Genomic DNA, 15362 nt, shown 5'->3' with positions numbered 1-15362 from the left:
GTGGTGCAGTGGTCTCGAGCGTCGGGCCTATTCGATCAACGTCGCGGCAGAGTCCTTCAAAGCATTGAAGGACTCTGGTCGTGGGTTAGATTCCTCGTCGAAGTATTTTTTTTTCTTTTCTGAAGGTTCTACCAATTACGGAAAGATGTGCTTTTTGAAGCGGAGTGTTTGTTTTGATACGGCTTTTCCGTACTACGGAATGTCCGTTCTTAAAATTATTTCCGTTGTCTAAATTACGGAAATGTGTCCGGCAACATTTTACCAGCAGCTTTCTCAGTAAAATTGGCCATTTTTTTTACAGTGCAGGGACACTATTACCATCGTGTGCACGCAGACGGTGGGGATTGCGTTTGCGAACTCAACATCAATCAGGCACTCTTAGATAACTTAGTTATCTGAAAACCCTGCAACCTTGCAGACTGTCTATTTACTATGTCATCAGCCAGGTTTCACGGACCGAAAACTGCACATACCAGCATTCGGAACAAATGGCGCCATACACAACCCTGCTATACACGACACTACCAGTGAAACCAATTTCGAGCAGTTATTGCACAAATGAAGATTATAGAGGCAAGAAAATACAACATTAAAGCATAATTCGTGTGCGACAAGGGTTCGAATCCGACCTGTGACTTGGCTCCGTCTTCCGTTATCCATTCTTTTTTTGAATTCAACAACGTGCCTTTGGTGTGAAGCCCTGAACCACAACTGGGTTGTATCGTTGTCTGAAGATGTCTATACTATTACAATATATCATTATTGCAACTGTACGACTTCAAATGTAACAATTTCATTTTGTTGTATTACAGAAACCCCTTCGTGCAGCTCTCTTCACTCACGCTGTTTCTGTGAACACTGATTCCGACATTTTGCAGGTCGTATGGAGTTTATCAGTGGTGGCTGGGTGATGAACGACGAGGCAACTGTCCACTACTCCAACACCATCGACCAGATGACTTACGGCATACGCAAACTGAAAGACACCTTTGGAGACTGCGGTGTGCCCAAAATTGGTTGGCAGATTGATCCATTCGGCCACTCCAGGGAATACGCCTCCTTGCTCGCGCAGGTGAGAGATGTTAATAAGGTTGTGATGAAGACAAGCGTATTAAATGTACTTTTACCTCTCGCACAGCTGTCTTATCTTAGAGAGATCTTCTAGAAGCACTTCCTTTATGCGTAGCCTTTCATGTTGAAAACATTTACAAGAAGCTACGAAAACACGAGTAAAATATGTACTACATTAGCGGACTGCTGGAAAAACAACGAAACAATTTTGAACGTCGCATCACTATTAAGGGTAGGGCATTGTTACCAGATTGTAATTTTGTTTTTATTCCGCTTAACAGTAAAATATTCGTTCCTTCCGTCGGAAATACGATTTAAAAAAGAAGCCTCTGAAATACGAGAAAAAAAAACATTAAAAAGACCACACAAAAGCGCACCCTCGGCAATTGCGATATAGCTACTTCGATAACTCATTCAATTACATATGTCATCCCAAATACAGGCTGCTTTTATTTAAAAAAATAGACGTATAAAATATTTACACTTCGCAGTGCGCAACGACCTCATTGACGTAATAAGGCTGATAATAAACCATGATATAAGTGCGTAATTGAATTTTATCATCAATAGCCACGATCAAACAGAACCAGAGGTACTACTACAATCGGACAGTTATGGCTCTTGGTTGTGGCTTCATTCAGCGGCCGCAGATCTCTAAACAATTCTTTGGACGCCACAAGGGATGAGTGAAAAAGTGGCTGGTGAGTAGCCACTGTCTCCTCTATTTTTATTATGGTGATTCCGTTCTCTAACTTTTGCATTAAAATTGCTACCATTGTTATAAGGAGACAGCAGTCTTTTAAATAAAGAAAACGTTTTTTTGTCCTCGTGGCCGCTTACGAAAATCATGTTTATTAGCCCCGAGATGAGTGATCTGTTAAAATTCAGCCGTTAAAAACAATTATATGCAAACTCAGTTAAAAGCCAACGAAGCTATAACCAACTATAGCACACTTGGATGACGAAGAGTAGTGGCTGAGTCTTACATTGTACAGTGTAGCCCATTTATAACGAACCCACTTACAGCGAAATAGCGGTTATAACGAAGTGATCTTGATTTCCCGTCCCAATTTCCGCATTTTCAACGCCTTTGAAGTCCACTTTTAACGAAGTAAAAAAATGCGATTCAGCGGATATAGCGAAGTTTTTTGTCGAGAACAACGAAAAAAAAATCCATCAAACCACCTTTTGAGCTTTCGCGTGAATCAACTATGCCGAAAAACCGCCAATTCTTGGCTCTCGGCAGCCGCTTCGTCCCACTCGGCTCCCTGCGAAAGCTTGCTTCACCGCACCACACGGTCGCCCGGTAGCCGTCTCGCGAACGCTTCCCATTCTTTTTTCCAGTGCCAGGCGGGCCGACCGCCGCGTTTCACGGCGTACTCCTCTCTTCAAAGAGGAGGTCATGGGGGCAGCTTCAGAAACCTTGTGGCCGCTTTAGACCGGTTCCGCTTGTGGCGCCTCATTTTGATGAAAAAGCGAAGCAAGTTGGTGCGCTCCTAAATTGCTTTTCTTCCACGGCATGGCGCTACTAGCTAGGCCTGCCTAGAGTTACTATGGCCCCTAGAAATTGTGCTAGTCTGCCGTCCGCGCGCTTTCTCTGTGGGAAGGCGTGTCCGCGCCGCTGATGCAAGCACAGCGCTGCGCAGAGGGCGCTGCGAGCAATCGGAGCGCCCGAGCGGCCGGAGCGAGAGCGGCCGGCCTGTGCCGCGCGCTACTGCCGCGGAGCGCGAGCGCGCATCGGGGTTTGTCGGTCACTTAGAGCGGTGAAATCGAATGGTACGAGGTACATCAGCTCACAATTGAAGCTAGGTACGATAGTACTATAAGTCCTTTTAGTTTCACGCTCTAAGTGTTTCGCGAATTGGAGCCTCTTTGCGGCCGCTGAATTTCGCGAGTGAGACCGAAGGATGAAACCGCAGCAACCAGCGTAGCCGTTTCACTGCCACAGCTTGAACCATTATTAAAGTGAAGCTTTCTATGTCTCACTGATGGCCTATGTCGCCTCGAAAAAGCACTGCAGCAAAGCCAACTGTCTCTGGCGACGGTGATGTTTGTGAGTAAAGTGAGAGGGAAAAAAACGCTTCCCGTGGTCAGAATCGAAGCTGGCTCCATCGCGTTTTGAAGCCGACGTCTATCTCAATGCGCATTTCCAACATGGTCAAAGCAGTTTGGATTTGGAGAGGAGTGCAGCCAGAAAAATTATCCACTCTTCCACTCCACAACGATGGTTGAAAACGAAGCTTTCTTCGCGTGAAATCAAACGGCTAAGGGTCGATGTCAAATCCGACGTGAACGTAAGTCCAAAATGCGTGCGAGTCAAAGTGAAAGCTCAATGAGTCAAATTCAAAACTCAGACGACGAGGAATCGCTCATAAGAAAGCTTCGCGTTCAACCATCAATGTTCAGACAGTGAATCCCGTTCAAAAAGAGCTCCCTGCGACACCAGAAGCTGCGTTTGTTCCACATCGAAACTACCGGGTCATTCCCGAACGTCATTGACGGTCAGAAGCACGCAGACGGCTGGTAGGCTGACAAAAAGAAAAGCGAAAGCTTGAGTAAAATCTTTTGCCAGCAAAAACTTGTTCCTATATACTTTGGGCAGAGTGCGGGGGGAGGGGGGATAACGCAAGGTATATATATGGTTATGGCAGTATAAATAAACCTCAATATTTTTACTCCTTGGTTTCAAACAGCCACGGTTATAATGACTGGCCATAACACAAATATTCTCCCGTTTTGCTTTCCCCGCGTGCGTCTCGCAATTCCCTCCGAGCTCGTGTGGGTGACCAAAAAGAACCTGTGCAATGAGGAATGCAAGCGAAGTTACTGATTTGCAGCCAGTTTCACGTACCCAATGCTGGCGAATCATTTCAAATCGTGCTATTCACGAAAATTACAGGCACGCAAAAGAGGTTTGATAGTACCCAAATTTTTGAAAATTTAGAGATAAGCGGAGTGTTGGGTTAAGCGAAATGCGAAAAATGTATGGCCAGATCACTGGACTAAGAGCTAGTGCTGGTAACAAACGCTCCAATGCACAGGGACGCTTCCGGAATACAGGCAAAATAATTTGCAGAAAAAAAATTTTTTTTAGGTATTGCGGAAAAAGAACTGCGTGATGCACGCCTGTTTCGCCTTCGCATCTGGTCCCAAAAAAGTGTTTTCGAGCTTCTCAATGCCGCATCAACTGTTGGTCGCCAACGCTATATTCCATCTTGCTGTGAAGCAGGCAAAGCTAATGTTTTTCTTGTTCCTGCCGTTTTTGGCACTTCTTGAGACCTGTCGTCGTCCACATGATCAGAAGCGTTTTCCCCAGCTATATCAACAATGTAGGCGTCGGACAGCACTCCGCTAACGGGACATCGGCCGCGCACAGTGCGTACCCCGCGCAAATTGGTCGTTCGCGACGGTGTTCGGCGGGTAATGGGAGCTAAGCGTTAACCGAGAGCTTATCAGCTGCCTCCAGCGGACGTTGCATTGCGTCCTCTTTGTCAACATTTCGAGATATCCGTGATCCCCGAATTGACGTTTCGAGACAAAGGGTGGAAAATGTCGCCTATGGCGGGTATATGTACGGCAAAAAAAGGTTTCGACTTAACCGGTATTTCGAGATGTCCGAGTTCGAGTTATGGAGAAATCACTGTGTCTGATGACTGAAGGTGATTAAACTTCGTATGCATGTGCACACGTCTTGTTGTTTTATTCGGAATTTACATTTAACAGATTCCCAGTTGACTGGACGTAACTGAGGGGGCCGCGAAGACGCGCGCTTAAGGGCCTCCAGATCAACGATGCGAAAGGTCAGAAGGCACCGGTTCGAGCTGCTTTATTTACATACACGTACAGGGGACAACATCATGGGAAACTTGCAAAGAAAGACGGTTCCAAAGAGCCATACAAAAAAGCGGAGCGCCGACACACCACACACACATTTTCAGGCGCTGACTAATCCATCAGTTAACGGCGGGGATATTCACAAAGAACGGTTCTTGGTAATGTAGCTGAAGTCCCGCATGATGTTTCCAAGCTGGAAAACGATGCCGTGCCGGCAGTGTTCCCGAAGCTCCCGAGTATGTGTCGAAATCGAAATAGCGTAGCGACACGATTCCGCGGTTTTTAGGAAACTCGATCCTTCATAATACGCGAAAACGTACTCCTGTCACTTCACGCTTCGGTTAAAATTCTTCGTACTGGTAAGAACCAACTTATTTGGCTAATCTGGTTTGTCGACAGAAGCGGATAGGGTTCGAAAAGGGGCAGTTAAAATGGGCTGAACCCGCCCAGAAACAGTGCAGAAATACAAAGGCAGCAGCGGCACGGCAGAGCGCCGTCCGCCGCTGCCCATCGCGCCGGCCGGCCACCGCGCTCCGATTGACTGCAGCGCCGCCGCTGCATGCATCACGGAGGAGCCCCCTTCGCGGCCGGCGGACGGCAGACTAGCACATAATTCTAGGGACCATAGAGTTACTGTAAGATTAACTGTATGGCTGCGTTCCAATTCACGGACAGCTTCGTAGAGAGACTACAAAGCAGTCTAACTAGACGTCTAAAGGAATAAAATTGGAACGGCGCCGCGGTCGCAAGCGCAACACCAGCGCAGACGACAGCGTCATAGCAGACATGTTGAGTTGCGCAAGCCGCAGGTTTTGTAACTATTATTAGCGTTGTTATTACAAACTTTACGTAATTAAAAAATTAAACAAAGTCATCCTCATGACTAGTAACTTATACTAAATATTTAAATAAAGGAACAAGTGCTTTTGTTTTAACATTAATACGCAAAAAGGTGGCGCTGGCGTCACTTATTAGTTTTGACAGGAAGGTAGCCTGCATCGTTGCTGACTTCGATGCTGTTTCCTCGAAGCAGTTGACTGTTTCGTTCGAATTGGAACATGGCTTAACATGGCGTACTGTCCGCGAAGACGGCAACGAAGCTGTCTAAACGGTAAATTGGAACGCACCCTAGGCCTGCCTAAGCCTGGCTGTGGCGCTCCGCCAGCAGCTCCGCGCAAACCTGTCGCACACAAAGCCGTTCTTTCTTTCGTGGTGTTCAGTCAGTTCAGGTGACGACATTGGTGGTCCTAAGCCTGGGACCGCCGGAGCCGAGCTGTCGACACGCTGCGTATGTACTTGTGCTCCGAACCGGGCAGTTGCGATCTGTTGGACAACGTTGAGCGCCGTGTTCTGAAACGCGCGCTCGCGAAACGCGTGCAAGGGACCCTTGATCGCTTTTTTCAGAAAGTGTAAATAAATTTTTTTTCTTGGTCTGCATATTGTTTGATTTTTTTTAGAGTCCAGATATAGCGAAAAAGCTGTTATAGCGAAGTAATTTCAGATTCCCGCCAACTCCGTTATAACCGGGCTACACTTATATCATTTGCAGTGCTTTATTCTGAGGCTTCTTTTTATTCTAATTTGGGGCACCTTTGTTATCCGTTGTCCCAACGTTGATTTTTTTTAAATCTTGAATATGAAATCTCGAAATATACATTGAGGGGGCCACTCAAGCTATAATAGAGCAATGCAGATATGTAGCTTGAGATGGTCCTCGTTAAATAAACAAAAAGATACGCGCATTTCTGAATTCACCTTGCCTGAAACCGCCACTACAAATCCCCAAAATTACATAAGCACTCTAATGAAGTTAACAGCATTATCTTCCTCACCAATGACGGTTTTTTATTTGTGTTGACCAAAATAAAATTTCTTCCCCCATCTCCGTCCTTAATTATTTTTCCTGAATGTGGGAAACGTTCTACGAATCCATAACTCCTTGCATGTGCTGTGGTTCCGACTGACCTTAGCCCGGAGAACTTAACTGCACTGATTTTTGTAAGCGACCAAACGTTGAGTGAAGTCTGAAAAAAAAAGCGTGGGACTGAAATGTGCTGATTTGGAGTTTTTGTTTTGATTCCTACATTCCTACAGAGATGGCTCATCCATAACTTGTATGATGTCACCAGGTCGCAACTATAAATACGTTCATGTTACAGATGGGAATGGATGGGTATTTCTTTGGGAGAATTGACTACCAAGACTTCAAAGCCCGCAAGACTAACAAGCAGCTGGAGTTTATTTGGGATGCAAGTGAAAATCTCGGTGAGTAGGCAGTCCTTAGTTTTTATTGTATACTATGCCCTGAGCAATGTGTCGCCAAGTTTGGTTATAAAAGGCTTAAAAATAAAGCGACCAAGAATAGGACTCGATGCGATGAGCGCAACGAATACAGAAGGTCAACGCCTCCCTCACCGGCGACATTTGACTTCTGGTATCCTTTCCAGGCTATTATCCGAGTTCCAAATGAAGTGGTCCAGTAGTTCACTTTGATCCGGTAGGTAAAGACAAATGAAATCAATGAACTGGTATTCAGCTATTTTTACTGTTATGAAGGGCGACATTATCGACGCTGCCGGTGAGAGTAAGCTTAGCTCTGTAACTGCATTGGAACACCATGCGTGCGTTTCCACCGCGGCTGGGCGTTGCTTGCAGTGGATGAGATCCGCCAATTGTCACCCTGTATTCAACTATGCAAACGTTTCCCCAATTTAGGCTTTCCTTTCCTAGCAAATCATTTGCTTCTTATAGAAGTCACGTTCTGCTAATATCTGCACAATCCTAAACAATCGCGTGAGGACAGTGTTCGGAGACGTAAATACAGTCTCCAATTTGCACAATGTTAGCACACGCTTAAAAGTACCCTAGGATTACCAGCCCACAAATCAAAGGTTTGGGTACATATGCACCTATTTCTTGAAAAGCGTATACGACCTGTCAGCGACGGACTAACAGTGGGCCACAAAAAAGCATGTGGGCAGATGTCAGCTGGAATTTTGCTCATAACTAAATTGTGACACCAATCGTGTACACAACCCTGCAGACCAAGTTTCGGCTTAGTTCGCAATAATATCCCTACCATTATTTTGGCGTTTTATATGTACAGAGAGGTAAACACAGCGAAAATCCGCCGTGGTGGCTCAGTGACTAAGATGTCGCGCTGCTGAGCACGGGGACGCTGTTCGATTCCCAGCCATGGCGGCCGCTTTTCTGATAGAGGCGAAAAGCAAAGACACCCGTGGGTACGTGATTTCGGCGCATGTTAACGATTCCCAGGTGGTCAGAATTAACCCGGAACCCTCCACTATGTCGCGCCTCATCGCTTGCGTTTCGTCAGCGCGTTAAGCCCTACATTCAATCAATAAACGCTGCTAAACCACCATCCCCGTAGACAATTCAATGACGCAGAACGTGCTCGAACATTGCGTCGTGTACGTCTAGCGTAATGGCCGCACCATGTATAGAAGAAGCATTTGCCAAGAATGGTTAATTCGGTTTAGAAAACCTATTAAATCCCATTTATTTGTTACATTTACACATGTGAAAAAATTACGCCCACCTCCCCTCGCGGGAACCCTGGTGTGATACGACGCTGAGGGGGGTTCAAGCGCATCCGGATAGCAACCGCCGACCGAAAGGCCGCCGGAGAGCGGCACACCGGTTATATGCGCAGCGCGCCCGAAGGAGAGGAGACCGCGGAGAGAGAGAGAGTACTGCACATGCGCAGCACCGCGCGCAGCGCCGCCCACCGGCGGAGCGAGAGCGTGCTGGGCCGTACACCCGCAGATGTTGAGAGAGAGTGTTCGCTCTCACCTGGGCACGCGCCGGCGCCAGTGCGTCTGCCGCAGCTATGACGCAACACAATCCAACGCAATTCACTTTAATCCAATCCAATCCAAATCTAATCCAAACCAAGCCAAGCCAAGCCAATCCAATCGAATCCAATCCAATGCCCCTCGCAAGAGAGTGTTCGCTATCGATAGTAGAGGGGGTGAGCGGAGAAGAGTGCTGAAGCCGCCGACGACGACGGACGCACGCAGGAAGGACAGGGCCGCCGACAAAAGATGCTCTCAGCGTCGCATCTAAAAATGGCTGAGAATTTGGCGATGTCTGGCTAAATATTGTTCACATGAATTGGACACCATACACTTTAAGAAATCGCCGCACGTGAGCTCCACCCCAATGCCCCAGAGCGACCAATCAGCTAATGAACCCATACTGCTTGCGAACGTGACACTGGACGAGGAAACAAAAGACTAAGCACACTCTATTGTTTCGTCTCTTCTTTCCTTGTTCAGGGTCAGATTCGCTAGCAGTATAAGATCATTAGTTAGTAACCGCCTTGTACAGTTTTCCGCTTTGAGCAATCGGCGGGAAAAAATGCGTGAATTTGACGTTTGACACGGCCCAGCATGCTATTAGATGCATGCTATTAAAAAGCAGAATCTTCGCTGTGAAAACAGCGCACACCCATGCCTTGTTCTGTAATTCCAACGCACATTCTATTCATTAATCGCATGCTGCGCCTCGTCATTTGCAGAACTCGCACATTTTCGCTGATTGGGCGTTTGGCAGCATTTGTGGAAGCCCACCTGTGTAGATTTCCTATTGTGTAAAGGGTACAGGATACCTCGCGCGTGAAAAATTTATCAATATGGAGCAGTCGATAAAATCCGGTTTTTAGGTTGCGAAGCAAAAATAAGTGCCTATAGAACAACATTTTGGGTGATTTTGCGCGTCCTGTGGTTCGGCTTTTTTCTGCACTCGGTCGGGTTTGTGTTGGTGTTTCTTTTCCGGCTTCATTTACTTCTGTATTGCGTTTTTTATTCACCCCTTTTTGTTTGTTTTTGCTATTTCTGCTTGCTTAATTCGTTCGCTTCTCGTAGTTTCCTTTTTCTCTCTTCTTGTCCAGGTTTTTCCAATATAAATAGAAAAAAACATTCAAAGCCCAAACAACAAGCGGGGTGTCAATATTGATGGCATTTACGGCGATGCTGAGCATAAATATCCTACTTTATTCGTTGAACTCCGCAGGCATTCATGCTGGCGGATACAGGAGTAGATAGGTGTCGGATTACAGGACAGACGTGCGAAAATTCTCTGGTGAATAAATCTTGCCGTTTTATATAGTCAAGAATATCGAAAGGAATCGTAAGTCAAATGCAGAAAACTGTCCAAATAAGGTGCCGGATGCTTTAAAAATGTCAAGCAGGCAGTGTTCACTTCCCAAATTCTGTCATTAAAACTGTGGGTGGATAACACTCTGCTTCAGTAATGTACTGTTTTAAGTAGCGTTTCTTTATTCTGAAATACAACTGTCAACATTATGCATTCATTTGTAGAACTGGAGACCAGCGTTTATTTTGGCTGCTAGGCAGCCTCGATAACGTTTACGTATTCAAAGATACACAGATAGACCGCTGTTGGAGAACTTTTGAATTGAAGTTCTTTCACTTTAGACATAGAACATATACCCTATAACTTTCATTTTTCGGTCGCTAGAGATATCACCAGCCTTGTTCCCGCCTAATAACGAGTTAATGAAGTGACAGTACCTCTACGTAGAGACTTCATTACCTCTAATCCACCTTAATCTATATTTATCCACATGAATTCAACCTTTATTCAATCTTAATCCGCCTTACCATGTATTACGATCAATGCCTAATCAATCCTTCGTGAGCATTTGGTAAACATTAATTCATTATTTATCTCTTATACACGTCTGGCATGTTTTGGTTCACTTCCGGCATTTCTTGGGTTTTCGTAGTCTTCTTGTAGACGAAGGAGCCACTCAAGGTCACCTTCCAAAGATTCAAAAAAAGCTTTCGCCTTGATATTGTAGTTCCTATTTTCTGTGTCCAGGGGACAGCTGCCTACTGTGAGTTCTGCCGAGGGAACAAGCTGTACAGATTAAGTTTTACAGGAACGTCCTGGAACAACTTACAAATCCATGGCATTGACAATGAAGCCGTCAGTTGAGGGGAAAACATAAACGCGAAACTACTACGGTTTGACAGGGACTAGTTTGTAAATGTTTGGTTACTGCAATACATGCGGTGTAGAGGTGAGTAAAATTTGCATGCAGGTCGAAACACCGTGGGCAGAAGTAGACGAAAACTAGATAATAATTCACAAGCAATGTTGTTGCAGAGCTATGACTGATCACGAGTAAATATATTACATTGCTTCAATCCACAAGTCATATTTTGGAAGGGAGATTCGTCAGCGCCCAATCTTTTCCCCTCGACGAAGCAGAGATAGCTTATCGGAAGGGCGCTTCCAAATCAACAGGCACGCGCGGGAAGAGGAGACCAAACAACGGGCTACAGGCCTATATGAAATTTGTGGGATGTTTGTACAATGGTTTTTATATTTCGCTTAAATCATCGTGTTCAAAGCGAACTGTCAGGTAAAATGTCAGTATAAACAGTTACTAGTTTTCACCCACTAGTGGTAGAGTCTGGCGTGTCTGCCATCGTTTAAGCTTCAGTTGATAAAGTCCGTTCGTTAATCCAATTACACCGAGCCTTGAAATACCTTAGTTTTGCAGCGTTAGCTGGTAGTGGCACATTCCGGGCAATTACGTTTGTCGCCGCACCGAAACCTAGCTGTCCTAACGATATGACGAAATAGAAGCATGGCAAATATTCATGCCTGGAACAGGTGAAGAATATATAAGCGTTTCCTGTAACGGACAGGGAAAACGGGCTTGTTTGCTGCCTTGAGCATTTCTTCGCTTGCTTCTCTATTGAATCGTACTTTATGCAGAATTGCAGACTGAATGTTGCAGGCCACCTGTGAAGGTTTCCACGAATATATTGGTCGAGTATGAATAATTAACTGCCCATGATCCCGACGCGCGGAAATGTTCCTGTTTCCCTAACTAAAATTCATTCTGACAGCCAACTAGTTCTGAACGGCCTTCTCAAGCAGCATTCCATGCAGACTCTGAACATGCTAAAAAAACCTGCAAAAGGCAACTTACGGGGGCGTTTTTGAGCAGGGCAAAGCGTTTCCAGTAGTGCGTGCGAGCATAAGGCAACATCTGGTAACAGTGAAAAACTCCCGTTACGTGTTCGTGTGTGATTGCGGAAGTCCCTTCCGCCACATATTTTAAAGATGATAGTCTTTCTTGGGCATCTTGAACGCAGAAAGTTTGGTCTGTCTGTCTGTCTGTCTCTGTCGGTGACTCGATTCAACTGCCCTGCCAAAGGGAAACAGAACCTGCGCAATAGTATTATATAAGCACAGCCAAATCGAAACGCCTAAGTCCGGTGTTAATGTTCTACTGGTCAACATTGTTGAACAAGAACAAGACATTACGAAAACAGAAGGCAGAAAACCGATACATGAGTGATATTTCCAGTATTCCTTTATTGAAATTCACAAATGCTTGGTTTTCCGATAACAGATGAAATACTGCATCAACTACAGAAAACCATCACCTGCTGTTGTCGGCGTTGCCTGGCGGCATTTAAAAAAAATGAAATGGCAACAGCAGCAAAAGGATAGGTAGCTTCCACGTTGCGCTTGGAATGCTCGTGGAGCAGGGCAACGTAGTTCCATAAACGCTGTTGTAGGGTGCCTCGGCTCATGCGCGTCTTTGCCGTACTGCAGCGCTTGCATCGAGGCACCCGACTTGAAGCAGTGGAACACGGTAAATTTAAATTGACTTGAGCACAGCTCTAGCGTATTATCTTGGGAGGAGCTAAACTGGAGAGGAAGCACATGAGAGGTGAGAGGGAAAGAGAAGGGAGGCATTTATTGCCACGGGCGCCGGACTACTATCGTCTTTCATCGACATTTGCAACGAAAGGAGCCGATACGCGGGCATTTTTTTGCTAGATTTACCATTTGTAGTGGCGAAGATGCTCAGAGCAAGGAACATTGAATGCCGCCTAAATGATACGCTGCTTTACAAGTTTTTCATGATATTTCATGCATCCACTATGACCGTAGTGGAACAGACGTAATTTATATTAGAATAAGCTGTGCGGCCCGATTCAAGAAATCATTTTCCTTATCTACGTGCGTGCCTATATGCACACTACGCATAGCAATCGTTGTCATCATCATACCCTCCCTAACGAAGAGAGGACCTGAATATTCGTGACAGCAGCATGTGGAATGAGTACTTGGATCGTTATTCGGCTCATGAGGGGTAGTGGCGCATTGTCATGCTCGTTAGTGACGGAACGAGCGACCAAGGGTGCTAGAGCGATTTCGCCATTGATGATAAACAATGACGGATGGGGACATAGATGACTAGAATGTGTTTGTATCGTTCTTGGTTGTATTGTTCTTGTTTGCGTTTCCTAATAAGGCGGACCAATATTTTGCTAGTCAATCTTCTGAATAATACATGACATTCCCTATCGAGGGGAGCATGTCCTCAATAGGCTCCTCCTCATCTTGTTCTTTGTTAACGTGCGGAAGGAATCAGGAGAAAAGTGAGCCGGTTTTTGAGTTTGCAAAAACAAACTACCCGTTTCATCACAGGTTTGACTGCCCTTCATGCTATTGTAAATTATAAAATGGGGTCAGAGGTTCGGGACACTCCAGTTCGACTAATTCAACTTCCAGCATATCTTGATCTCATAGTTGTGATGTCCAAAGTTTGTCATCACAACTTTTGGTGATCGGGTCGGCTTTCACGTAAGCATCCCGTCTTCCATACTCTGGTATTTTCACTACTTTTGAGGTAATCTGCTTTCGCAGCCAAAGATTACAGTCAGAGATGAGGTTTATATGGCATGCCAACATCTTTGAAGCAGTGAGTAAACCTTGACATGTATGTTATTATTCTCTTTTTGTATTTACCAACAATGCAAACACTCTCTGCCGCTAACATGAATATCTATTTCGAATCATCATGACTGTAATAAAGTACAATTTGTAGAAATACATTAGACCTTCATGAAAATTGTAGTAGTGTGATATTTGTAGAACCGGATCTTTTTATACTGCGGCTGTCAGCATTATTTTTCCGGCTTTCTGTCCTCTGGACTACACATACTGGATTTATATTGGTATTAAGTTCTAAAAATATATTCTGGGAAATGGCCGTTGGTTGCGTTCAACTATACCAAAAGTTAGTTAAAAATTCAATTTCCCTGATATTTTGTTGCTTAATGGTCACTTTTGCCAAACACAACCTGTGGAACCTTATGTCTCGTTACTGCGTCCGTAGATACCAATACTAATTATGCCCCGTATATGCAATCGCGGCACCCTTGGTAAGACCAGCGTTAACTCGGGTTTGTATAACATTAGCATATAAGCCACACCGTAACTGGTGGCGCTCTAGTACGCTGTTCAGAAATTGAAGCAAAAGCCAGCACTAATCAGCAATGACAACAGCCAAGTCTTTCAGTAAAGAATAAGGTTTCGTCACAAATCGGTTCATATGCTCGGGATAGACAATTCAATAATAATATAAACTACGGCTGTTTATACATTTTGTTTCTCTTCTCCAGGTTTTTTAAGATAACGGTTTTTGGTCACCTATTTTTGAGCTATTTCTCTACCACTACCGCCATTGTGACACAACTAAAGATTAACGAACAATAATGTGTCTACTTAATTTCATTTTAGTCCACCTTCACAGGTGATGGTAAACGTTTTGGGGCGTAATTATTACCCATTTACTCTTTTCAATTGCAGGAACTGCGGCCACTATGTTCACTGGAATCTTGCCAAACACCTACAGCCCTCCTAAAGGATTTTGCTTTGATGTTTACTGCTCTGACGATGCAATTGTGGCAAGTTAATTATTTTACTTTACAATAAAATAAATCTATATCGCAAAAATTCTACCGGCACGAATCAAAAGACCCAGCCGCCACCTCACCGTTCACGTACTGATATTGACAGCCTGTCGAATTTGTTTCTGACAAACAGGAACATATACATAAAAATATTGCCCGCAGTAACTACTTCAGGAATACTACTACTCAAAAACTAGAAACAAAAAACTATGCTTTTAAAAAATGTAGTTATACCCTGATGCCTGAGGTGTTTTAAATAATACGGTCGTGGCCGTACATTTCTAATAAAACTGAATACATAAGCCAACTATTAGCGCAGAGGCGCAAAGACCGTTTTTCCGATAATATACATTATATCTATTTCCCTGAGGATCGTGACAAATATCAATCACGGCATACTAATGATGCAACGAACTAATGCATGGATTATACGCCAGAAATTCATTACACCAGACTTGGGAAGCCCTTTTGCTGCTGGTGGTGACAGAACTTTCACAGCTGTACGTTGTAGTTAAGTTCTAATTCGTGTTTGTCCGTTTTTGTACTGAAAACATGTCGTCCCGCAAACGGTGTCATCACTTCTACTCTCGGGGCAGCTCTCTGCGCCATGTTGGTTTGTCATGGTCCGTTTTTTTTGAGTGAATAGTTTCCTCGCTGAGATCCCAGCTGCACGATGAGAATATGGAA

At 44.8% G+C, this 15362-nt stretch overlaps 1 protein-coding gene across 1 annotated transcript in view; it reads left to right on the top strand.

Annotated features, from left to right (window-relative positions):
* Positions 1-15362, top strand: part of LOC144172666 (lysosomal alpha-mannosidase-like) — a 110091-nt gene that overhangs the window by 27378 nt on the left and 67351 nt on the right. The window contains exons 5-7 of the mRNA XM_077701307.1: positions 879-1072; positions 7065-7170; positions 14572-14669. Coding sequence (XP_077557433.1) covers positions 879-1072; positions 7065-7170; positions 14572-14669 — 398 coding nt within the window. The remainder of the gene's footprint in view (positions 1-878; positions 1073-7064; positions 7171-14571; positions 14670-15362) is intronic.

This window comes from Haemaphysalis longicornis, unplaced genomic scaffold (assembly GCF_048455015.1).
Source record: "Haemaphysalis longicornis isolate Haplotype H1 unplaced genomic scaffold, Haemaphysalis longicornis Haplotype H1 scaffold_25, whole genome shotgun sequence".
Classification (NCBI taxonomy): Eukaryota; Metazoa; Arthropoda; class Arachnida; order Ixodida; family Ixodidae; genus Haemaphysalis; species Haemaphysalis longicornis.
The sequence above is the reverse complement of the archived record's forward strand: the minus strand, read 5'-3'. Positions and strand labels throughout refer to the sequence as shown.